Consider the following 25005-nt stretch of genomic DNA (forward strand, 5'->3'; position numbering starts at 1 on the left):
AAACTGTAAATAAATATTTTCTCTTCTTACCTTCCAGCAAACACTACGGAACCTGCTGCTTCTCAGCTGCCCATTAATCCCCTTCAGCCGTATAGTTGCCAAGTAATTGTTGTTTACAAATAGTTCTTCCCATTCTTTACTGCAAAAGCAAAAGGAATGAACATTTAAACAAAAAAAAAAGTCTTAGCTGATTTAAGGACTATACGACACTACACAATTTAGGATAAGCAGAGGAAAGGAACTTTTTTTTAATGTATATATTTAGTTGTGTACCACTTCTAAACGCATGGCTGTTTTTTTGGACACATTTCTTCTTTGGATTTAATGAATATGTAGATCGCTATAATTATGCCAGCTACTGAAATTCATAATGTCTATGGAGGCTATTCCATTTCCTCTAAAATGTTGGTACTGCAGTTCAGTGAATAAACAAGAAAAATGAATATTAATATAAGCACATTCATGTTTCAGCTGTAGACAAAGAAGTACCTATTCCAAAAATATGCAACAGAAAAGTATACTGTTGACTGTATTAGCTCTTCACATGACGTATTTGCTTAAATGAACCTTCTTTTCTTCTTAATTTCAAGCTGGGCAGTTAAGCATCATAGAAGATGACTTTCTTTAACATTTAGTGCTATTTCCTGTTGAAATCACTCCTACTTCTTTCTACATGATCAGTTTTAAAATTTTAACAGGTGCTAGCAAATTTAAAAAAAACATCAAAAAATTAAAAAGCCTCACTGTATAAACTGTTAAAGGCAAGCTTGAGTACCTTGCAGTACCTATGGCTGACTAGATAAACAACCTAAATATGCCTCCCAGGCATGCAGGCACCAGGGGCCTAACACCTGTGCCTCATTAATATACAAGTAAATCTGCTCTACTGGGAAACAATTGGAAATTAATTGTCCCAAACCATCTACTGAGTTTGAATAAAAGAATTAAACCTATATTTCCTGCACCTTCTACTGAAATGAATCTCAAGAACAGTATAAGCCATCTAATAGTCTTAGTAGCCCAAGACTTGCTCACAGACTTTCTGCAACCACTCTAAAATCCAAAGGGCAATTTCAAGGCAAAGAGCTGGGTTATGTACAAGGAAATGTGTTTCAGATTTATTTTCGATGCATGTCCTTAAGGTGAACATCTCCTTCTCTACCTGTCACATGGGAGACTATTACCTCTCCCTGGGAAAGGAGTAATGAAACCAGGAAGAGGGAAACTGCTATTATGACTCCAGGCTAAGATCTCATCAGATTTCCTTCACTAAGGAGGGTCACAGAGTGGGTTATACCAAGTACCAGCAAACTTTGGTTTTGCAAATTGCCCATAATATATGCAAGATGAAGTTATATAGTTTTCAGTCTTTTAAGCATAATTGTGAGAGTGAGGTTTTTAAAATGTAATTATAAGATAGAGTTGCTGAGAATCATTGAGGAATGGACTTGGCTAGCCAGGAAAGAATGATCATGTTTCTCTGTGGCAGGAGCAACCTCACCATCCATGCCGAGACCAAAAGTGTGTTTGTGAATGTACCACATTTCAGCTAGGAACATCTTCTAAAAAAAAAAACAACAAAAAAAAAAGTGTGTTTACTTCTGGATCTTGATTATTAATTACTTTGAAAAGCGAGGGTAAAGATGACTAAAGCTGTGATAGCCTGCAGGGCTTATGGCTGCCCCTAGCTTCTCCCAAATGCCAGTATCCCCAAATGACTGAAAGAGCAGCAAGTCATTCCAATGGTAGGGGGCAGCTTCCTTCATTCACCACATACCCCATTATCCAAGTCAGAAAGACTATCTGGTAATTTTTGTCTCCCTGTCTCCCACACATCCTCATCTTCTGCAGGGAGCTGCCTGTGACTGTTTACCATGATTCTGTCTCCTTTAAATACAACGTATGGTATATAGCAGACACAGCTTGAGAAAAATCTGGGCCTTTCTTTCACAGTCATTTATACTTCAGTAACTACAGTATATTATGCCTATCTAAATAACCCTCCTGTTTCTATCACATATAATATTCTTCATTTGCCATTGTAAATTTTGTAGCATCACTGGCCGTTACAACTACTGCCAAGCTGCCTCCCTAAGGTAGCTATGTTTCAAGAGTGACAAGTTCCGCTGCGCACACAACAGGTCAGACTCTGAAGCTATTCGCATTGTTCTGCAAGTGGATGACATTCCCACAATGTCTTTGAAAATGCCGGTGTGTCAGCTGAGTTAGCAAAAGGTTTCGACCAGTGTGACTGTGAAGAGAAAGAGCAGAGAGGAAAGAAACTCTTCAGGTTATTTTTCTCACCAACTGCTGGAAGTGATTGCTACACAGTAAGAAAGTAATTTCAACACTTCTGAAATCGTATTAGGGCAGATATTACGTCTTTTTTTTTTTTTTTTAATTTGTAATGCAATTCCAAACATGTTTTGAACCAAATTACATTTAAAACAGCCAAAAGAAATTTGGCTAGATCATATCTCCTCTGCAGTCCCCCTTGGCTGCTGGGATCACTAAAAAAAAGTTATAAGCAACTGAAAAAAAAATTACTTGGAAGCTGGAATCTGCTTCAGTTTTAGTAGAGCTGAATGATACTTAAAATCCTTCTGAACAGCATTCACTAATTCACGTCTCAAATGTTCTGAATGAAGGCTAATAAAATAAGCTTTACAATTCTAGAGATTGTTTTAATAGTGGTGACACTGTGTAATATCAACAAGCAATCAATTCTAAAAAGATAATATTTAAAATTATATAGCCCTACTATGTAAAATAATAACTAAGAGCCTTGTTAATCCAGGATTGCAGAAAACCCATTGGTCGAAGTGAAATGAGCAATGAAGCTTGGAACTCGAGTCTGCCACACCCCATTTGCTTCACTGAAGTGAAAGACTTCAAGAGCCAATTGGAACCACCTAAACTATGAATAAGCACATGTAATTGTTTTTAATCAAACTAGAAAATTAAATGCATAATCAGGTGTTAATACCACCTTTAGGTTATACAATTAAAACAAAGGCAAATGCCAATCAATGTTTTCTGATTATTTTATAAATATTTTTCATTTTAGATTCTTATTTAACTATTCTGTCTAATATTCTATTGTACATGTTGTAAATGTATATATCTATTATTAATAATAACTGATACACATAATATAAGACCTGTGTGAGGAAAAAATTATTGGATCAACATTTCTTTAAGAAACTTAATTTCTCATGCTGTATCTATACAGTAACTGTCCAATGTAAAATATTTACTGGCATGAGTTAGGGACAGTTGCATTACTTCAAAGCGGGAAAAGTGCTCAATATGTATGAACGAAAAAGCAGGCAAATCAATGGAAGGGATGACGGCTGCAGATTCGTTCCGCAAGATTTGTTCATAGTTCTCATCTGTTCCTTTCCATCTTATGAAACATACACTTATGTCATACCCACAAAAGTTTAAATCTTTGTGCCAAAAAATTTTACACTGCGGTCTGCTCTAATACACACACTTTCTTTCTTATAAGAAATGAGGTTGACCTCTGAGCAAACCATATATAGAAGCATATTTTTCTCTTTCTTTCCAACAGGAAATGATTTGTGGATATGATTCTTGTTAAGACAATTACAATTACAAACATCAGATTTTCATATATAAAAGTTTAAAGATTTGGAACAAAAATCTCTCAGTTGACTGTTAGAAGGGAGCACAACGAGCAGCACTTTACATCAGAAAGTCTAAGTAAAATTTTACGTGCTTAAATACCATTTTTGAAAAGGTATTTGAATACCTAAGGTCTAGCATCTTAGTTAAAAGACAGTGAGCTGGTGCAGTGTTGGAGAGACGTAACAAAGAGGTTCTTCCACTGATAGAAGCAGAACATCCGTCTCTGGCTCTGCTGCTAAATTTTAATCTGCAGCATAATGGTAAAACCAATACATCAAGCACAGATATGTAGAAAAATACAATGGCAGCCCACCTAAGCTCCTTTCAAAATAAACACTCTGTTCAGAAGAGGGAGAGGTATAGCATAGACTGGTATAGCATAGACTAATTACTGCTGCTTAACTTCTGCATTTATCAATTTATAGGATAAAGATGGTGATATGTAAGAATGCAGATCCTGCTGAAGTTTAAAGCTAGTGTAAGAAGTACTTTTGTACTATGATGTTCAGACAACACCAAACTCTGTGGAAGACACAAAAACTTGTAGAAATGTAAAAATGTGAACAGCCACACTAAACTACAATATGCATCACTGAAAAAGGGCAAAGATTCAGTTCTGTGACTGCAGGGGCTCAGACCTACCAGGTAAATATTATTGTCCATAACTACTTCACTTTCAGGTGGAATTGCAGGTAGCAAAGAAACCAGCATCTATCAGGTCATCAGACAGAGTGTATCATTATTTTGTCTCATTAATTTTTAAAATATTCCATGCCAAGTTTTGAAATCCTTTTTTGTGTCCATGATGAAACAAGAACCAATTTAATACTTACAACAACATTTAGATAACAAAGAATATTTCTCAGTCCATGGCAGAATACTGCAATACTAACGAAAGGTATGAACATTTGCATACATATTTGAGATTTCAATCTAAAATCTTAAGCTTATGTCACTCTCTACACGAATATTAAAGGATAAAATGGATAGCCTCATAGAGATCCAAAGAAAATTCTTGAGCAGTGCTGCTAGTATTGGCAAAATCATCTTAAAATAATGGTGTGTGTGCTTCCAGAAAAGCCAATTTCATGTTTTTATACTGTTTTTTGTTCATCTTCAGAACGTGCTTTTTAAAATGTTGAGACCCAAACCTGGCTCCCCAGAGGCAGTCAATGAAGCAACAGGCTACTGAGCAGGCCATCAGAAAGAAAACAAATTCTCAAATTATTGTCTCATATGTTTTGCAATATGAGGTATTTATTGATAGGAACTTTAATAAGTGAAAGTAATATCTATATTTAAATAGAGGCAACAGTTCTTTTCAAACATACTGTATAAATCCAAGAAACATGCAGAGTTTGTATTCTTTATTATGCCATAAAATCAACAGTTGAGAAAAAAGTGAGGTAACTGCCAGGAATGTAATAAAGACAGAGTTAATTCTATAAAAACAAAGGGGAAAAAAAACAATTGAAAGGTATAATCAAGTAATAAGAAGTAGAATTTCTAGAAAACATTTCTGAAATACACAGATTTTTATTTGCTACCCTGAAAATCCACTTGACAGCTTTAATGTGAAAGCTTACCAATCTGCTTGGAAAATATATGTATTTTCCTCTGTTTCTCAAAGTCCTGCCTCAGGATACAGGGCAGAGCTAACAGCCATGTAAGTGTGAATATGCATGGCTGTGTTGCTGAGAAGCTGAACATTCAAAGGGCATATTTTTCTAAACAGTTCAGGTTTCATCTACTTTTGGCTGACATACAGTTAAAAAGGTTCGCATGAAGAAAGGTAAAATCACTTTCTTAAGGCAAACATTCCAGCAAATACTTAGTTATTAGTCAGCTATGCTCTTTAAGCTACTGGCTTGTTTGTAATACAGTTCAGGGAACTGAAATAAGGCTGCAGTAGCAGCAGGATGCTTTGCAAGCACATTCCCTAACAGCACTGAGTCTGATGCAGAACTCCTAGATACCCTTCTCCATATTCCAAATTGTCCACTTCACCTTGGTGGTTCCCAGTCAAAGAGCCAGGTTTGGCCCTGAGAAGGCACATAATTTCCAACCCTTTAATGGTTTAACTTTCGTAGAAGAATTCTTGTTACAGCCATTTCAAAGTCCAAATTTCAGCAGCTTGTTTTCTTCTACTCATTACTTTATGCATGCATTTACAGAATGGTGAGACAAAATGTAGATATTATGTTCAATTATTTTTATTTTTATATTTATATTGTAACTGAGTTTGCCAGTTGCAGGGTCAAAGCTTTCTAGTTTAAATCCCCTCAACACCTTTGAAATCCTTTGCATATACACGAAGAACATTTACTTTCTACTTCTCCTGACTATAGTTACCTTCTGCTGTTTTACCTCCTGCTAACTCATACCCACAGTTAAGCAGAGGTCTGTGAATTTTGTGTGTTCACATGCATGCAGCCTTGTTATACAAACAGACATGCATTCTTTGAGAAAGAGAAAAGGTAAGAGCTTCCTGTAGGACATAACAGAAGTTAAAAGCTACAGCTCTACAAATCACCCAACTAAAAACCAGATGTAATAGGGAGAGGGGAGATACTTGGATAGTGATTACTCACACCTTTATGACAATACTTAAAAATAATGCACCCAAGTTCAAAACTCGGATGATTTTATGATGTGCAGGGTGACAAATGCAAAATTCTAGTCAGTACTGTTAATTCCATCTTAATTTTGTAAATCTGTCCATTTTGCATGCAATGAGATAAGAAAATGAGTGATTTCATGATATAACTTTAACCTCTTGAACTGACTAGGTTTTATTACCATCAATGAAAACCATGTAGATTCACTAAAAGCAGCTCTTCGCTATTTAGATTTATTTCAATTGTACATTATTTAAAAAAATCTTTTATCTGCAAGCTTCTTTGGATTAAAAACTAATTCTTCAAACCTGCCATCTTCCATTCAAGTTTTACATACATTTCTAAGTTGTGGGTTTTTTTGATTGCTTGCTTTTTACAAACCAAAATGAAATCACATATCAGATGTATTTTGAGCAGAGTGTAGAAAAATCACAATATCTGGTTTAACCTTCAGTAGTTCAGTTACAAAGGTGTAGTACACAATTCTTTAATACAAAATCCCACTGAGCTAGTGGGAGCACTGAGGTAGTACTCAGAACAGAACTGATCCTCTCCAGGTTCTCTTGCTGCTAAACACAGACAACTCACTCACAGTTCTGTGACAAATGTTCTTGCTTTTATGTCACTGTGCATCTCATGAACTAAAAGCTAATGCCAACATGATTAAGATCTTAAAACGTACTTAGCATCAAGAAAAAATTCAATGCCATTCATCTTTCAGTGTTAGTCAAATTTCTGCAAAGAGAATGTGAGTTCTGACTTTTGAATGAATAACAGTGATGAAGTTCACTACATTACTCAGACCCACTGACCTTCAGAACTTCAATAAACATTTCACATTCATTATTGCCAGATTTTGTGTTAGAAGGCAGAAATGTGAAAAAGTTTTGGGGTCAAAATGAAAATTATAACAGCAATTCAACAACAGCCCCCAAAATTGTGTCCCTTTCTTTGTCAAGTTTACTATGGAACTAACGATGGTAATGAAAGATGAAAATCTTTTCATAGAAAGAAGAACAAAATATTTCTGAAATTTTTGCAGCCTGATATTTCTGACCTCATATGCTATGCTGCTCATGCTATCTACCTTAGCACTGAATTTTGGTTTAGAAAATACTATTTTTCATGAATACAGACCTTCTTTCTTCTGCTCTTGCCACAGATGCCTCCTCTTGACTTGAAACAAAGTAATTACATTTTCAGGGTTTTGAATAATAGGGCTACAGAATGGTTGAGGTTAGAAGGGGCCTCTGCAGTTCATCTGGTCACCTACAGCCAGCTGTCTAGAACCATTTCCAGACAGTTTTTGAATACGGCCAAGAAGGGGGATGCCCCAACCTGTGCCAGTGCTCTGTCACCCTCACAGTAAAAAAAGTCCCTCCTGATGTTCAGATGGAACCTCGTGTATCTCTGTTTGTGCTCATTACCTTTGATCTTGTCACTGGGCATCACTGAAAAGAGCCTGTCTCTGTCTCCTTTATACTCTCCACTCAAGATACTTAAAAGACTTTGAAAAGATCCCCTGAGCCTTTTCTTTGCTAGGCTGAACATTCCCAGCTTTCTCATCTTTTCCTAACAGGAGAGATGCTCTAGTCCCTTCACCATCTTAGTGGCCCTTTCCTGGACACTCCTCAGCATGCCCATGTCTTTCTTGGAATGCGGAGCCCAGCACTGGACACAGTACTCCAGATACAGACTACAAGGGAAGGATCAGCACCTCTGATCTGCTGGCAGCACTCTTGCTAATGCACCCCAGAACACCATTAGCTTTCTTTGCTGCAAGGGTGCATTGGTGTCTCATGTTCAACTTCACGCCTACCAGGACCCCTGGGTCCTTTTGCCAGCCCCCAGCATATCAGTTGCTTCATCACCTTCCCTGGCATCAAGGTGAGGCTAAGTGGCCTAGTTTCCTGCATCCTCCTTGCATCCTCCTGCATCCAACCTTCTTGAAGACAAGAGTGACATTTGCTTCCCTCCGGTCCTCAGTCACATCTCTGAATTGCTATGATAGTTCAAAGACCATTGAGAGTAGAAAAGAAATTCATAATGAAAAACACTTTAAACATTAGTAAGGGAAAATATGGCATCAGTTGAAAATGGTATCAGCAGTATACATGCCAATTTTCAAGTACAACTGAATAAGAGTAAACTAAAATTTACACTTGCTTCCTATGCAAGTTAGAAAGAAACTACCATTCTCTCTTCCATGGTCTCTCTTCTTGTACTAAGTCTTTCCTTTTCACGATCAATACATAAAAAAAAACATTCTGCCAGTAAAAGATGTTGGCACTCAATCCTTCTCTTCTGATTTCTTTGTTGAAAGTATCTCAAGCTTTAACTAAATTTGTTAAGTTTACTTTCCCTTATCACATTGCATACAAACAAAAAGCAAGTCTATATTACCATTTTTACTTCTTTAGAAAGTAATGTAATTTTCACTGAAAAAGTTAAAAAAATCCACAATTTATATCTGTTGAAATGTTTGTACTTAGAAAAAGTAAATTGCATATATGTTTTCAGATCCTTAATGACAAATTTAGTCTTCCTGGTCTTATGACATCCTTTGCCAGTTCCTGAGGACACCAGGCAAGGAATGTAGAGAGGATCAGCTGTGGAAGGAAGTAGTAAATAAAAGAAATTTGACAAGACAGAGATGGAAATTATGTAAGTCTCCTTAAACAGGAAAACAAAGGAAAGTAATTTTAAAAGAATTCAGAGAAAACCAGAAGTCTAAGCTCGCAATAGGTATGACAGTAATCTTCTAGGATTTGGAGAAAAAAACTGTTGGAGGGAACTTGTGATCAGTGCAAAGAGTCACTGTCTCTTGCTGGAAAACGGAGATTTGGAAGATGGAATTCCTAACAACATCACAAACATGGACAAAATGAGAGTACTGGCACAGAATACCACATCCAGAAAAAGATTCTTAGTACATTACAAAGACAATCTCTCAGAAGAATCACAAAATTCAAGGAGAGAGTTTACAGGCTTTTAGAAAAAAAATCAACCTCATACTGAAAAGGCCTCTTTGCACATAAATGGCATCAACCAGAACAGGATCTAGCAAATGGCTTGAGGTAAGACAAAATAAACATGGATACCAGTTTTACTACTTCCTCATGGAAAGACAGGAAGGATTCAAGCACTGAGAATTCTCTTTACAGACTGAAGGTGCAGTGCCAACTTCACTGCTTTGCCTTCTTGTTCCCAAATTTTAGTATTTCAAAATATTTGAAAAACCCTATAGAAACAAGCTTGTTCTTTACAGGTCTTGATTATGCAAGGACACACAGTGAACAAAGTTAGGAAAAATAAGATTATAACTGCACAGGGGTGGCTTAAAATTAAAACAATAAAGTAACATCATCTGTGTATCAACAAGACTATATAGGCTTGTGTAGATGGAAAATGGCTGCTTCCTAATAGATTAAGGTAAATTTTTCCACAAGGGCGGGCAGTATATAAGTTGTATAAATCTTCGCATTATGTTTAACATAGAAAGATGGAGGCTACGTAGCCGTTTCTGTCTCAACTGCCAAGAAACATCACAGGTCAAAGAGGAATCAGACTGGTTTCAGTACCCACTTTTGGAAAAGGGTAGGAATAAGGAGGAAGAGCTTGCACCCCTTGCCATTTTTCTTCTGAATGCTCAGTATCAGTCCTGCAGTTGGCTGGCACACAAGAAACACGCCACAGCCAGCAGGACCATATTGCCTTTTGCCAGCAAAAAAGGAAACATCTGGTAAGCAGAATCTGTAAGAAGTCAGGGGAAGAAAATGGAAATGGAATACAGAAGTCCTTCTTATACTAGATCTTCTGCCTGTTTGAAGTATGAGTAGAGGGTGTCTACATAACCCAGAACTCTGAGCAATCATCACTTGTCATCTAGTTCAGGCCACACAGGAAAGAACTGTATTTTGATACGTGGGGGAGAAATTAAACTTATATACATGTGCAGAGATGTATTAAGAAACTATCCAGCATAGCAGTCATGGGTCTCCGAATCATAAAGTAAGTTAACAACACGACTATGAAGAGTGAGCTTTTTTAGGCTATATATTTATTAGAAGTAGTATTAATGTATGAATCCACCTTGGAAGAAAATAAGTGTCCTTGAGATGTTAGATTCTATCAGCCAAATTGAATGTCTGCATCAATGGCTCTCCCTAAAAGTCATAATTAGGTCATTAAAATATATTTAGAAAAATAGCCTGTAAAATAAAGTTAAAAAATACTCACCTTCATTTTATTTCATAGGTCACTGTTATACCATCTAATAAGATAATTAAAAACATGCAAGCAGCTGGTACTGAGGCTAAACAGATTAATGTAATAGTCTGTAGTCATATGTGCTGGCAAGGGGTTCACCTCTTTGGCGAGGAGAAGGTCAGCTGCCCTTGGGAAGGGAGGAGAAAGACAGTATTTCTGCTTTTCAGTGGCACTGCATTGCAGATACTGAAACTAGAGACCCACACCTATTTTTCTTTTCCCTCTTGGTGAAGTCCAGCCCACTGGACATCCAGAAAAGGCTTTAATCATAGCAGTAAAAAAATATGGTAGAGTGGAACTCAAATATTTTCCTTTCATAAGTTTCTTATGAATTAAGGATGAAAGCTACTGTATGTCTAAATCCTTGTTCAAATGTTTCAAATAGTGAACTTCTAATTTTGATAATATGGTTCTAGGAAATAATTTTCATAATTTCTTATTAGTAATGCTTTCTCCCAAGTCCACAAAGAATAATTCCATCAGACTCTAAAGACCAGGTAGAAAATTTTCTGCGACCTGACAGGGCACATTCATAAACTCACAGAATATTTAGAAATATGTGCCAGTCACATGTGCTTTTCCCTTACATAACTTAAAACTTTACGACCTAATGGGAAACGCTCACTATCTGAACACGTGAAGCATTAAATCTGTGCCATGATCAACACAAGCAAGAGTCACAAACTATAAGGTGACACCATCATATTAAAAATAAAACCATACAAATAGTTCTGGAGCATCATAAATATATCAAAGGATAATGATCTGTCATCCTTTATTAACACACACACATGCACACACACACACACACTTGGAGTCTTCTACTGGAGGGTGTCAAATTGTCCTTTAAAATAGAAAGTATGGCAACCAAGTAATCTCCCCTGGGGTTTATTTTATTGTTGTAAAACTAATATGCTTTTAAGAGCACTTTAATAACAAAACATATTCACATTCAAATATTTTTGGAGTTGTCTCCTAACAAATTGCAAAGGCCTGCTACTGATAAAATATAAAGTAACTTTTGTTTCAGTAAAAATCTGCAGTAGAATTTTTTTATGCATTAACCTTCTGCATGTATAATATTTACCACAATCCAAAGATGCCTTTGCCTCTTTTAGGGCAAAAATTCACTAGCCAGTCTTTTTCAAATATGATAGACTGAAACACATTGGGTAAACAAGACTGTGATCAGTTTTACCAAATTACTAACTTACTGAAACAATATTCCTCAACAATATCCTAAATAAGCCAAAATTTCTAATCAGTCCTTAAATAAATAACAACATTTACCATCGTTACATTCAGGGTAGTTTAGGATTCACTTTTCATCTTTCATAACGTATTAGCTGCTCATTTTTAGTTAATGCAGTCTAGAACTACAACTATCAACACAATATTTAACCCAATCATCAACTTTACAGCCAAGTCTCCAAGATAGGAGTTACTTGCCACTGAGCAACAAATATTCAGTACACATCACAAACACTGTAATACTACTTAATAACAGTGATAGCTTGCCAATTATTAAAAGTCAGAGGTTTCTTTCATATATATGTATACATATACACCTCCCCAGCACACACCCACACCCACCCCCCTATCTTCTCTACTGTCTTGCTTTATCATCTTGCCTTTAATTTCTAACAATAATACTCTGGAAATTGTATATGGGACTGCTTTTAAAAGATTAATTAACTTCAGTTTTCTAAGTTGGGCTGTAATCCTCTCTGACAGAATACAACTGTTATTCAGTGGAACTCATAGCAAACATCACATTTATTATATGCGCTTTGGACTAAGGAATAGGGAGATACAAAGATCATCTTTAACCTCCTCCTAATTTGTGGAGCATTAAAAGATGGCTGAGGATTCACTGCAGTTTAGGCTGATTTGAGTAAGTGGTACCATGCTCTGTCCTCCCACTTATTTCTAGCTGTCTGTGCTAGCTACATTCCTTCCACTGGCACTGATACCCATCTGAAGCTTTGGCAGGAGGACACTGTGATAGAAGTCATCAGAAAATTCTCCCTATGAAGAATGAACAGGTTGGGCTGGGTTAGCTCCGTAGCTCCCTGAGAGATGAGTGCTACTGTGTGAGTGGAGCAGGGTAGGAAGAAGGGGTCAGACCCCAGCTCCACAGCTTACACTCTCATAGAACCAGAGCCCAGATGAAGCTGGCTGCTTTAAGTGTTACCCCCTTGGCAGGTACAACAGCTGGAGCTCTTGAGTTGATGATTTCTAGGAATAAGTGTCCTGGAATTAATGGCAGACAGAGCTCTCAACTTTCTTTTGTTCATCTGGCTAAATTCTATCTTGCCACTTTTTCAGAGACTGCTTTCTGGTCTCTTTATCTACATATGATTCTCACCTAAAAACCACAAAGATTATTCTGGTTGGTATTTTTGAGCCCTTCTTTTAACATATATAGTATGTTGCACGCATTAGAGAACATGAATATGACAAGAAACAGAGTCAGGCAGAACCCTGAAATGGATCTGCTAAAATATTTTTATCAAAGTGAACATGCTAACTACCCTAGAAGAGTTTTAAGTCATTACAAAGCAGATTTCATTAGAGTTGACTTACTAGGATACCTAAATCAAACCTCCCCAGTCCCACCGTGTCCCTGCAGGCACACCCTTTTTTCCAACCTTGCTCTCAGTCCAGAAGCTTCCTCTGGGTGTTTGAATCGCAGCAAACTCTTTGCTGTTCCCTCTAGGTCCTTACAAAAAGTCTTTCTTTTCAACATTCTCAAGACCAGGCTGTTTGCTCCTTGCTCTCCTTGGCAATCTCTCAGTCTCCAGCATGCAACAGGTTTCTCCAGCATTGTGTCCCTCCCTGCCACCCCACGCCTGAAGGCTCCTCATGACCAGCACAGCTCAGCACCTGCACCACAGTGTGGTATTCCCCACCCAGCCGGCTGCAACCAGGACAAGGCAAACAGGCAGGTTCCTCCTGCCTGACTACACTTCTTTGAAGTACACATTCCAACAGACTACAAACAAAAAATGAAAAAGATGCCAATCAACACAGTTCACTAAATGATTCCAAAATAATCATGTGGTAGGCTTGTTTCATTTTACCATACTTAAACATCAAAATCAGATGTAATCATTCCAGTTAGCATAAATCATACTATTAATTTACTAGTCACAAGGACAAAGATGTTTTTGTAGGAAGGGCAGTATTTTGAGGAGTGAAAGATGAAACTGCATACCTGCTGATTATCTTTCTGTGCTCTCAAGCACAGGACACCCTCTGGTATGTACCCAAACAAGACTCAAGCTCAGTGACATTGCTGCAAAATGTTACTGAGCATCGTGTTTCTTAAGCTCGTGTTTACTACCAACAGAATTGAAATATTATTTTCCTATCAAAGAACCTCAAATATAATTAATCCTGGGTTTGGTTTTTGACCTGAAATAATGAGCAAATAGAGTTCCACATGGTCCATAGATCCAGTTACTTTGGAGAAGACCAGAAAGGTGACCACTGGTAAGTTGAATATTTCAACATTTAGCTTACTTGCTCTGAGTTTAGTTGAGACTTTCTACTTTACTGCATACTTTGGAGAAAACAAAAAAAAAAGACCCTTAAAAATATTTAGCCTTACAAATATCCTGTACTTTCATTAGTTAAGCAAGTTGAACAACTTTCTAGAAAAAAAATAGTAATCCAGAAAACAACTTTTCAGATCATTCCTTAATTAAATCCTTCATGTTCTTCAGTCCACTGTTTTAATTTAGATTGCTCAATCTTCCTAAAGTATAGGACATGTTCTTTCACTTTAAAGAGATTATGCTGCTAATTAAAGTCAACCTTTTTAAAATTAGAAAATAAATATAAAAAATTACCAACCTGTAAGAAATAAAAGTTCCATCAGAATCTGAGGTTTGGTGTGTGCTTCCATTTTCATTTGATCCCCCTAATAAAAAAATAAGAGAAAACACCTTTGTCTTAAGACAAACCCTGATAACAAATAAAACAATATTGATGAGAATTGCAACTGATTTTACCACATGGTAACTTTAGTTACGACAAAACTCAAATAAAACTTACTTAGACAAACCTCAATTTTACATCTTCAGATTCTTAGAGCTGTCTTAAGTAGCCTCCATGTTCAGTTTGGAGTCTGAATGTTTGGAAAATCTGATGCTTAATTTCACTTACATTTCTGACTGAATCCCTTCGCAAATTATTAAACACAACTCTACTAGTGTAAGCTTACAGAAGTGCACTATATAAGTAAATGAGTTTGATTTTACTAACATTAAGGCAAAAAATGTTAAAGTTCATCTATTTTGTGAAGCATTTTGAGTTGACTGTAGGATACCAGATATTTTTTGTCATAGCACAAGTTCAAAGCTTCTTTGAAACTACCTATTAAGATGTCTGCAAAACATCTTGTTTTACATCCTGTGGGCTGGTGATACATAAACCAGTGAGGTTCCTAAAAATCAAGGATTACAAGGAAATTTTCCTCTCTATAACTACTTCTGTTGAAGGACTGCTAAAAGCCAGGAATCATGTAGTCTTCAAAGCAAATTTATTCTTGTCCTGTTTTATACTGTTTATTCTTGCCCAACCTTGTCATTTCTCTTGGTAACTCTTCTATGTCCCTGTGTGCCTCCTTAATTCATTTACAGATAACATTGTGCACCTCTGTTCTGCTTATTGAAATCAAGTTCTTTCAGTCTTTTTTCTAAATGAGGCCCCTTGTTCCCCATTTTGTTTAACTCGGTGCTTCTTACACATGCAAAAGAAGGGACAGGAGCTATAGACAGCACACTAAAAGTTTAGTCAGTTGATTATTTGGACAGTGGTTTTCTTCTCTTTCAAAAAAAATCTTGCTCAATACAGTCTATGGTCATGCCACACCATCTTGCAGTTTCACAGTCATCTTTAACCAAGATGCCTATATGATTACTCTCCATTTTTATTTATGAACAGCAGTTTGCAGTTTACAGTAGAAATTCTTGCTGGTGCAATACTGTGTTTCACACAATTTCATGCTGTTTGCAGTCCTCTCTTCTTCAGAAAGGACCAATCCTACCTGAATACTGTGTTTGTTCCTGCACTAGATACTACCTTCCAATAAATTTTCTTAATAGAAGTTTATCAGCTCTCATTCTGTGGCAAGACAATAAATGAAAACACTGGATCTGTTCAACCACAAAATTCACCAAAAAATAATTTTTTCATTAAAATCTGCATTCCTTTATTTATCTTAAAATTACTATACTTCATTAATCCCCATCCTTTCTATTTCACAGCATCTCCTGTGGCACTACATCAGATGATTTACTGAGGTCCAGATAGACTTAATGTATTTCCTTAATGTATATTTTGAAAGGTGAGCAGGTTAGCTGGCCACAATCTCCCATTTAACAAAAAAACCCCTGCAATAGAACTTACGTAATTTGCTTTACTTTTCTCTCTTACTTCTTTCTTAAAAACTTTTCTAAAGCTCTGCACGGATAATGGTCAGCCCACGCAGATGCTTTGCTATCACTTTTTTTTCCCTCTTTGATTAAGTACAGGTACTACATTTCCACTTCTTCAAATATATGTTATCAGCTGTGAAGTAAAATACTAAAAAATTGTTCTGTGCCGCAGTATTTGTCAGTATTCTTGAAAGACATTTTCTCTTCAAGTCAGATGCTTTAATCTTTATTAGCTGTGCTAATTTATTGTATCTCTCAACACTCCCATTTATTTTATTGATTTATTTTCAGGCCTTTTTGCCTGAAATTTTGTTTTTACTGAAAATTAAATATTTTCTGATTTATACCATACCTGGATTACATTTAGTATCATTTGCTCATTTCCACTGCACAATGGTTCTAGTTTTCTTCCCTGGAAAGCTTCTTTACACAGTCAAGTAATATTTTCTTGTTAATTTAAATTCCCTTCTTATGATCTAATTCAACTTTTGCTGATTGCCACTATAACCCCACACTTTCTGATATCCAGGATGTGGCCTTCTTTGCAGATCAAGATGCTTTTCTGTTTCTTTCAGGATCTTTGCTTGCTCCTCACATTCCTTTAAAAATACTTTATCATTCACTTTGGCATAGACCTTTCAAGTGTTTTTTTTCTCATCTAATTTGGAATGCAGTTTTTTTATTAACTTTTGCACCTCTGTCTAAAATAAATCCCAAACCTCTACTACATTTTAGTCTAATATCACTCAGTCCAGTTGATTTCACTAATTAGCTCTCTCAATTTATTTTGAAAATGGAAATCCTACTCAATCAATCTGCTTTTTGTTTACTAAATTCAACTAAATTAAAAACACCAGATATTTCATCCAGGAGCCGACCCTCCCATTATTAATAACCATCTGTTCATTTTTTTCCTCATATCTTGTAAAATAGTCTCCCATATTGGGACAATTTTCAGTGATACGCTTTTTCATATATTGCCCATCTCCACATCTGATCCTGAGCATTCAGAGAAATGACTGAACTATGTTCAGTCTCTTTCAAAGCCATATGGCTAAGTGCAGTGATACCGGGCAACTGTTACAGGGACACAGCGCATCAAAATGGGTCCTACTACACTTTTTATTTATACTTAGACAACTCCTAAGCATTCGCCTATCACACTAGTCAGACCTGAAAAGAAAACTCATTCACAATGCTAAGTCGGTATGTTGAAAAATATCTCTTTTCAGGAATGGCAATACAATCTTCCTCCTTTTCTAAGAATGAAGTTTAAGAATCTCTCAAAAAGTGCAATGCCTTTATTATCTTTCAACAAAACCATTTGTCCTGCTTGAAGAGTTAACTGGACCTTGCAAAGAAGACCAGGATAAACAGCTGTTCTTTCACCAGGGTCCCACAAGAAACATTTGGTGGGATCCCGGTTCTGCGACATCCACTGAGCTGTTCTTCACAAACTACCATAAGTGTAGCTTGCTTTATTCTGAAGACAGTAATCTCCTTTATTTAAATGATCACCAAAATACTTTAGCATTCTTAATTATATACCCATTGTTAATAAATCTCATCATACAAGTTACTGTTGGGCATTTTTTGAGAGCTGCTTTTGCTGCATTAGAAGCAGCTACCAAAATTGGATAGGACTAGGTGTATTCAGCTCCCAAACCCAGGATTTAGTAGAGCAGGCACTTCTGTGATTGCTCTCTTGCTCCATCCCTTTTCAGATAGGTATGTCTGTTATGACACCTTGAAAGATGACGAAGATGTCTTTCATTGAAAGGGATAAAAATCATAAAGCAAAGTGCAAAGCATTCATTGACTTAAAAGAAGACTCTCTAAATTTTACCTAGTTTTATTAAAAAGGCTTTCAAGAAAATCCGATTAAGTTTCCCTAGTCAGCAATACTTGAGAACGAAAGGGAATGTTTCTTCACTAACGCATGACATTAAGCTGTGGGAATCCCTGCCCTGGATCACCTCTCCTCACCAAAGGTCCAGTTACTCCCCCTGAAAGGTATGGTGAACTCTCAGTAGAACAGACATATTACTTCTATCTTCTTCACTGACAACAACCCAACTTTCTGGTAAAATTGGAATGTATACTGAACGGTTATGAACATAAGATTCATGATGGTGGTAGCACAATTTGTGGTCTCCTTTAAAAGTACTATTTGATTCAGTATTATCCTACTCTTTACTTTCATTCTGAGACTCAATTATTGGAAGAATGGGTCTGCTGAAGAAACAAGAAGATGCTCTACCAACCCTGTCACACACCTCGTGAAAAGCTTTCCTAACTTCAAATGCAAAAGCTAGGGGAAAAAAAGGTAAAATAAATATTGTCACACTACCAGAGGAAAAAGAAGGGAAACAAGCAATACCGTAACAAGTATCCATATCAAAGTAAGTATGGCTTACAGCACTAAAGTAGTTACTGGTTTTAATACAATAATAAAAAAAAGGCTATATCCTTCCAAAGGGACTGAAAATGATCTGGATATCTTCTTGCTGCTGCCTTAACTGTAGAAAATCCCTCTTCTGGGAATGAAAACTTTCTCTGGGAAGAATTCTGCTCAGCTGCCCCATTTTAGCAAAATCTGTTCTTGTGCACAAAGATCAAGGGCTAAAGGCAGCTGGGACTCGAGTAGCTGGGAGCCAGCACTACTGGACATAGCTGGAGGCTGTTTCAAGAGAATTTGCACAACTCAAAACTGACACTTTCACTAACCAGTCAAAAAAAGGACCCTGCAAATGTTGGCTTCTTTAGACTTCTGAGATGCACGGAGAAGGATTTGTGAACTGTACATTCGCTAGGATATTATATTCACCCAGAACACATGGGCTTGTCACTTGCAGTAACTGTTTTCTTTGTAAGAATACATGTAAGAACTCTTTGTAAAAATATGCAAGAACATATTTGAGATTATAGACATCGCATAAAATAGGAGAACCCAGAATAAGGAGGATGCCAAATACACTTCCTGAAGATTATTTGAAAATCGTGTAGAAACCGTTACAAGGAAAAGCTTAACTGAAATACACACACTATTTCTGTATTTTATTTTTTTTAACAGCCTATTATACTGATAGAATCACAGAACCGTTTAGGTTGGAAAAGACCTCTAAGATCATTGAGTCCAACCACTAACCCAGCACTGCCAAGTCCAGCACTAAACCATGTCCCCAGGTGCCAGATCTTTAAAAATGCCAGTTGTCTCTTAAATACCTACAGGGATGGTGACTCAACCAATAGTGTATTTTCTCACAGAAGAGCTTTTTCAAGGTGCAGTGCACAGTTTCCTCTTCAGGTAGTAAGAAGAAACTGGACAGCATTTCAGAGCCCCAATTCACAGGTGGGAAGATGCTCTGGATATGCTCCAGGCACAATGAGCTTAAGCATGTGCTCAGCAAGAGTAAAAAAGTATGTGAAGAACGATGTAGGGATCAGACATTTCTCCCTCATCTCTTTCACTACCTCTCTGAAAAAGAGCTATGTCCTGTGAGATGTAAAAATCCAGCACTGGACTTATGGAGAAGACGTGGGATATTATCACAAACAGTTGCAAGTCCACAAAGACAAGAAGCTTCAGAGACATGGCCTTGCTCTGTGGCTGTACTCCTACTTTAAAAAAATAATTAAGCTCTATTTTTTTTTTTGAAAATATGCTTTGATACTGAGAAAATGTCCTTACATATATACATATTTCTTCATGCACGGATACATACACATATGCATGTCTATGTGTGGGCACACGTATATATAGTGATAATCTATTTACCACTCTTGTGTCAGCTATGAAACGGTTTTATGGCTGGCAGTTTAGAAATTTGTGATAAAAGTGACCTTACTTAGGAAATCAATCTGCATTTCCCTGCTTACAAGTGTCATAATGGAGACAGATCCTTTTGCTGACCTGTTTGCACTTTGCTTTATATTTTCTTTGTATTTTAATCAAAGGTTAAAATGTTGTTAAAGCACAAAATTTATTTAACAGTTGTGAAAATTTAAGTTGATATAAAACACTCGATCATTAATGCAGTGTTTTATGATTAGAGACAAGAAAAATTTTAACACTAATCTATGCTTTCAGTCTGAGGTTGTCAATTCTTACAACATGACTTCAAAATTCCATGCTATATTAATTTTCAGCATATTTAAAGCTTAATAATTTAATGATTTATCCAATTTTAATTTATACTTTCAAAACCACTTTGAACAATCTGAGGTGCCACTGGAGATCATAACAGTGGTCCTGGTTAAGTCAAATAATAATTATAGCGCTTTCACTTTAAAGATGAGATTATTTTTAATTATTGAGTGAAGTACTTGAGGTACCATACTTATATAATTACGCTACTCATTAAATGGTTATTGAAAGCTGAAATGTAATTTTAATGACAGCTACCTATTTTTCTTTGCACACTTTATAGATGACAGATCAGTCAGGAATTCTAGTTTGCTCAAAAAATCCTTGCAGCTGCACTGGTTCTTTCAGGTGTAAAACAATTAAGCTGTTCTTTTTTTAAAACTTGAACCATTTTTTTTCCTCAAATGATATTGATATAATATATAGGAACTAGTAAAAACAGAACAATAATGCATGGATTTTTTTTCTTTTTCATATTAATATCAATATCAAAATGCCGGCCCTAAACTAATACACATTCCAAAAAATATGCCCCCCAAACTAGTGACAATACCAATATGGAAAAATGATTTTAGTCAAAATGTGTTCCTCACATAATACAAACAACAACAAAAAATTGCTTAACAGATTGCAGACCTTTATTGTGAGTATAAAGGGGTAATCAACATACAATAAGCATTTTACTATGCATTAAAACTATATATAATGCCACGAGACTCTTTTGCTTTTTCTAACACCAAGGTTCACAACTCTTCAAACATAAAATTCCTTTGTACTATTTATTCCACAGATCACCAGACTGATCTGGATAAAATTTATTCTAATATGTAGGAATCTCTGCCAATTGACACTACAGAGCTGTGGTCTCAGAAATGAGCACCTAAACACTTACGCTCTGTATTTTAATCCTTTATATCCGATGTTCGAAATTCAGGGTATTTCTCCGTTGTTCCAAAGACTGGTATCTTGTTTAAATTAAGCTTTCCTTTTTTCACAATGAAAACCGAACGGAAGAGTAAATTTGTTTCATTAACAATATTAAAGCAAAGATTTCTGAGTTCGCTGTATGGGGAAAAGGCAATAAAGTTTTGAAGAGGGAAAAACTGCTTTGTTCCTTCAATCCCCTAGTTGAAATTAATTATAGCAAATGTTTATGAAAACATCTGTTCCATACAGTTATAAATTCTTAATTTTAGCATGGGTGATTCCAAGCTCCTCCATTATTTTGAAAGGGAATCGTCTGATAATTGAAAGGTTTACAAAAGAGCAGACAATTTGTATTTCTACAACACCAAATATGCAGTTTAGAAGTCTTCAGGATCTCAGCAGAAAGGAAAAAATAAAACAAAATACAAAAAGACGACCGAAGCTTTCTGATTCGGGGCCGCTGATACACCGAAACGGCAGTGGGAGGAGGGAAAAAAAAAAAGAAAAGAAAAGAAAAGGAGAACTAATCCCGAAAACGTACGGCAAATCGGGATTTTACCACATGAAGTAGATCTTCAGAAAGTAAAACGCCGCGGCGCTGCGGGTTCCTCGGCTCCGGGGGCGGTGGAGCGGGGGCGGTGCCGCGCCGCGCCAAGAGAGGGCGCTGCAGAGTTTCGGATGGCGCGGCCGCCGCTCCCCGCCCGGCTCCGCCGCCCCGCCGCGGCGGGCCCGGCCGGCCGGCCCTTCACACAACACCCGCGCAACTACAGCGTTAAATTCAATTCACAACAAATAAGCTTTTAAAATGATTAAATGGAGCACGCTCGAAGCGGTGTACAGAAAACTGAAAATAATGCCTTCAGCTAAAGAATTGAGTGCACAGCACTTCTGATATTTATTAAATAATTATTAGGCTGGAAAGTTGAAGAACGTTTCACTCTGAGCGAGTTCCGTTTTCTGAAATAAATATGATGCAACTTTTGGGTGAGCAATCCTTTATGTACAAACCTGACTCCATCCCTCGCTTCAAGTTCATTTAGCATTAGATGCACACTTTGAATGCATGCAGCACAGATTTCTGATAGCATTTTAGTTTCACCAGCTCTGCCCTAAAATATTATATTTTGCCACGTATAAAATAAAAAATTATACCCTGTGATAATTAGTGATATATGCAGATAATGAACTGTAAGATGAACTAATGAACTTGCCATTTGAAGTACAAAAGTCTTACACAGGCTCAAATATTTTATCCTTCAATATGAAAAAATACAATCACCATTAATAGTGTCTTTTCCCCTTAAACTTATTTGAGTTATTAAAGGAACACAATTGTAAAACACAATACAGTACCCACAGAGATGCAAATCTTGCGATAGTGAAAGCTAGTCACATCTGGAAGTACGTAAAGAACGCTGGAACCAAGGTGCAAAATCAAAGCCTGTTTTAGCCCTGCAGAAAGCTGTTTGAACAATTTGATAGGCAGGCACATTGGTTTGCACTTAGGAACAAAAACTTCTGGAGATAATAAGAATATCATGTACTGCATGTTGCTCAAACCCAGTCAATTCTGGTGTCTTTTGGATTGCTGATTTATGACAATCAAGTGGGATCTTCTATGATCTTTGCATATAAAATCACAATTGCATATGTGTATACGCATATATGAGTAAACTGCGTATTCTCCAGGCAAAATCTGTTTGAAACAATTTTGTCTATGCACATCCATTTAAATCAAGACACATACAAATAAGAGGGTTTCCATTTTAAGTGAAACTGCTTCTGAGTGTTCGCAAATCTAAACACCAACCTTGTCATTAAGTTAGTCTGTAAATTAACATGCCACTGTTCCTCATGTAAAACGTATGTGTGAAGAAGTGTGGACAGGAAAAGATATACAAAGATCTAGATGACTGATTCTGAAATTAGAATGTAGCATCAGTGTTTAAGAAATGTAGTCCCGTGCAGCTCAACTTAAAATAAATTCAACAATAAGTATATTAAAGGGACTTACTTATATTTTTTCTTTTCCTATTGAAGCCTCTGCATTTACCAAAATATACTGAGCTATGCACTGTACTCTAAACTAAAACCAATACACAGAATAAGGAATTTCACTCTAATAGCTCTGAACTAATTCATAGAAATACTTCAGAAGAATTCTCAGGTGACTGAAAGTTACCAAAATCTCAAATAATTTACATCCAGTTGTATTTTAATATAAACTCTGTGAGCATGATGGGAAGACCAAGTTTACCAAGTTTAACTGTGATGCAAATAGTGATTTAAACACCTTGGAAAATGCACATGCATGGAAAAAGTCTGACTTCCCATTTAATGGGAACCACACAATACTAGCTTATATAAGCAAATGTGACTCACTGAAGTCAATACACATTTAGTCCAGTAATGCCTGGATTGAATTTGCTACCAGCAGCAATAAGAGTGATAAAACAAAAAATCCACAGGATAAGGTAAAATGCAGTTCTTCTTTTTTTTTCAGTTATTTCTCCTAGTGCAATAGTCTTTGGCCCCTAGTATATTATGTGCACTTCTGCTCATAAGCTCAGTACTACAGCCTGTATCTGCTACATAACCGGCTGATCATTTATCATGTATAACCTAAACAAATTCCTAGGTCATCAGCAAATGTGACTCAAAAGACTCCAGGATAAGATACGGACATTTTAATGTAGTCTGATTGAAGTGGAAGCTGTATACCTAATAAATAATATCATCTCTTAAGTTCAGTAAATTCTTTAAGAGCGCACACACCTTACAAAATCACAAATTAGCTCCAGTATAACTAGGGACAAGTAACACAATTAGACTTTGCACAGAAAGAAAAAAAAAATCTTAGAAGCCACCTGGCATCATTGCTAGGAACTTACACCCTGATGATATACAAATGCCGAGTGACTTATCACTTGCATCCAGAAGAATTTAGCTAATTTTAACTTATAAAATGCCTAAAAGGCCTTTGAGCTATAAATTGCAATAATCTAAAGATGGCAAAAGGCAATAAACATGAGTTAATGACTCAGCATCCTCCTGAGACAGCACTGGTCATGCAGCTTTGCTTCATCTTAGACATGTACAATCACTGTAAAAAGGTGGTCTCCAGAGACCATTTACACTGACAATAAGAAAAAACATACCATCTCTTTATATGTTTGAAGGTTACTATTGTCCTTTAACTTACTTCAATTACATACTAATTTTAACCACATTTCTATCTTATAGATAGATGCAATCTTTCTGTTTGGGATGATAAATAATATGTATGTACAGTCTGATTTTCATATTCAAAAGCAGTAATGCATATTCAATTGATTCTAAGAAAAAAAACCCCAAACCAAAAGAGATTGAACAGGAGTTTTCTAACATTGTGTTGTTTTGCCAATATTAATAGATAGTAGAAGACAAATGAGAAATTCTTTTATTGAAACAGAATTGCCCTTTCAACAAGCAGTGAGCTGATCTTCAACTAACAGGTTTAGCAGGAGGAAGGCCAGCCTGGTCAGAGAGCCACGTGGTAGTGATACAGAGTCTCACCTGCTTAAGGTGGGGAGGTGGTCTCATGATAACAAGGACTAGGGTTAAAAAGAGCAGGGGCAATTCTGCTTTGTTTCTTTGTTGTTTCTTATCAAAGGATACTACTGCAGCAGGGTGATGGCTTACAACACTACTGACAGATGTTGAAGGCTTCTGAAAGCAAAACGTACTTTTAGGATCTTCTTTCTTGAGTGTAAATGTATTTAGGAACACTGTGAAAATCATACCACTTTACTTTGCCCAGCACACGTATGCAAAGAGGGACAGCCTGAAATCAGAGCATCCACGTGGCTACTGTGGTGACACATGCATCACTAGCTACTTGCTTGTCTGGAATGGGAAAACAGACAGCATTTGTGGCTAGGAGGCAACTTGAAAGAATAAAAGAATTTCA

General features: G+C 36.5%; 1 protein-coding gene across 4 annotated transcripts in view; it reads right to left on the reverse strand.

Annotated features, from left to right (window-relative positions):
* TBC1D5 (TBC1 domain family member 5) overlaps nt 1-25005 on the reverse strand; it is a 289248-nt gene that overhangs the window by 143094 nt on the left and 121149 nt on the right. For all 4 annotated transcript variants that reach the window (XM_027675357.1, XM_027675359.1, XM_027675356.1 and 1 more), the window contains 2 exons: nt 14397-14463; nt 31-139 (listed from right to left, as the gene is read on the reverse strand). In XM_027675357.1, the coding sequence (XP_027531158.1) occupies nt 31-139; nt 14397-14463 (176 nt within the window). The remainder of the gene's footprint in view (nt 1-30; nt 140-14396; nt 14464-25005) is intronic.

The sequence above is a fragment of the Neopelma chrysocephalum genome, unplaced genomic scaffold (genome assembly GCF_003984885.1).
Source record: "Neopelma chrysocephalum unplaced genomic scaffold, ASM398488v2 Primary Assembly neopelma1_26, whole genome shotgun sequence".
NCBI lineage: Eukaryota > Metazoa > Chordata > Aves > Passeriformes > Pipridae > Neopelma > Neopelma chrysocephalum.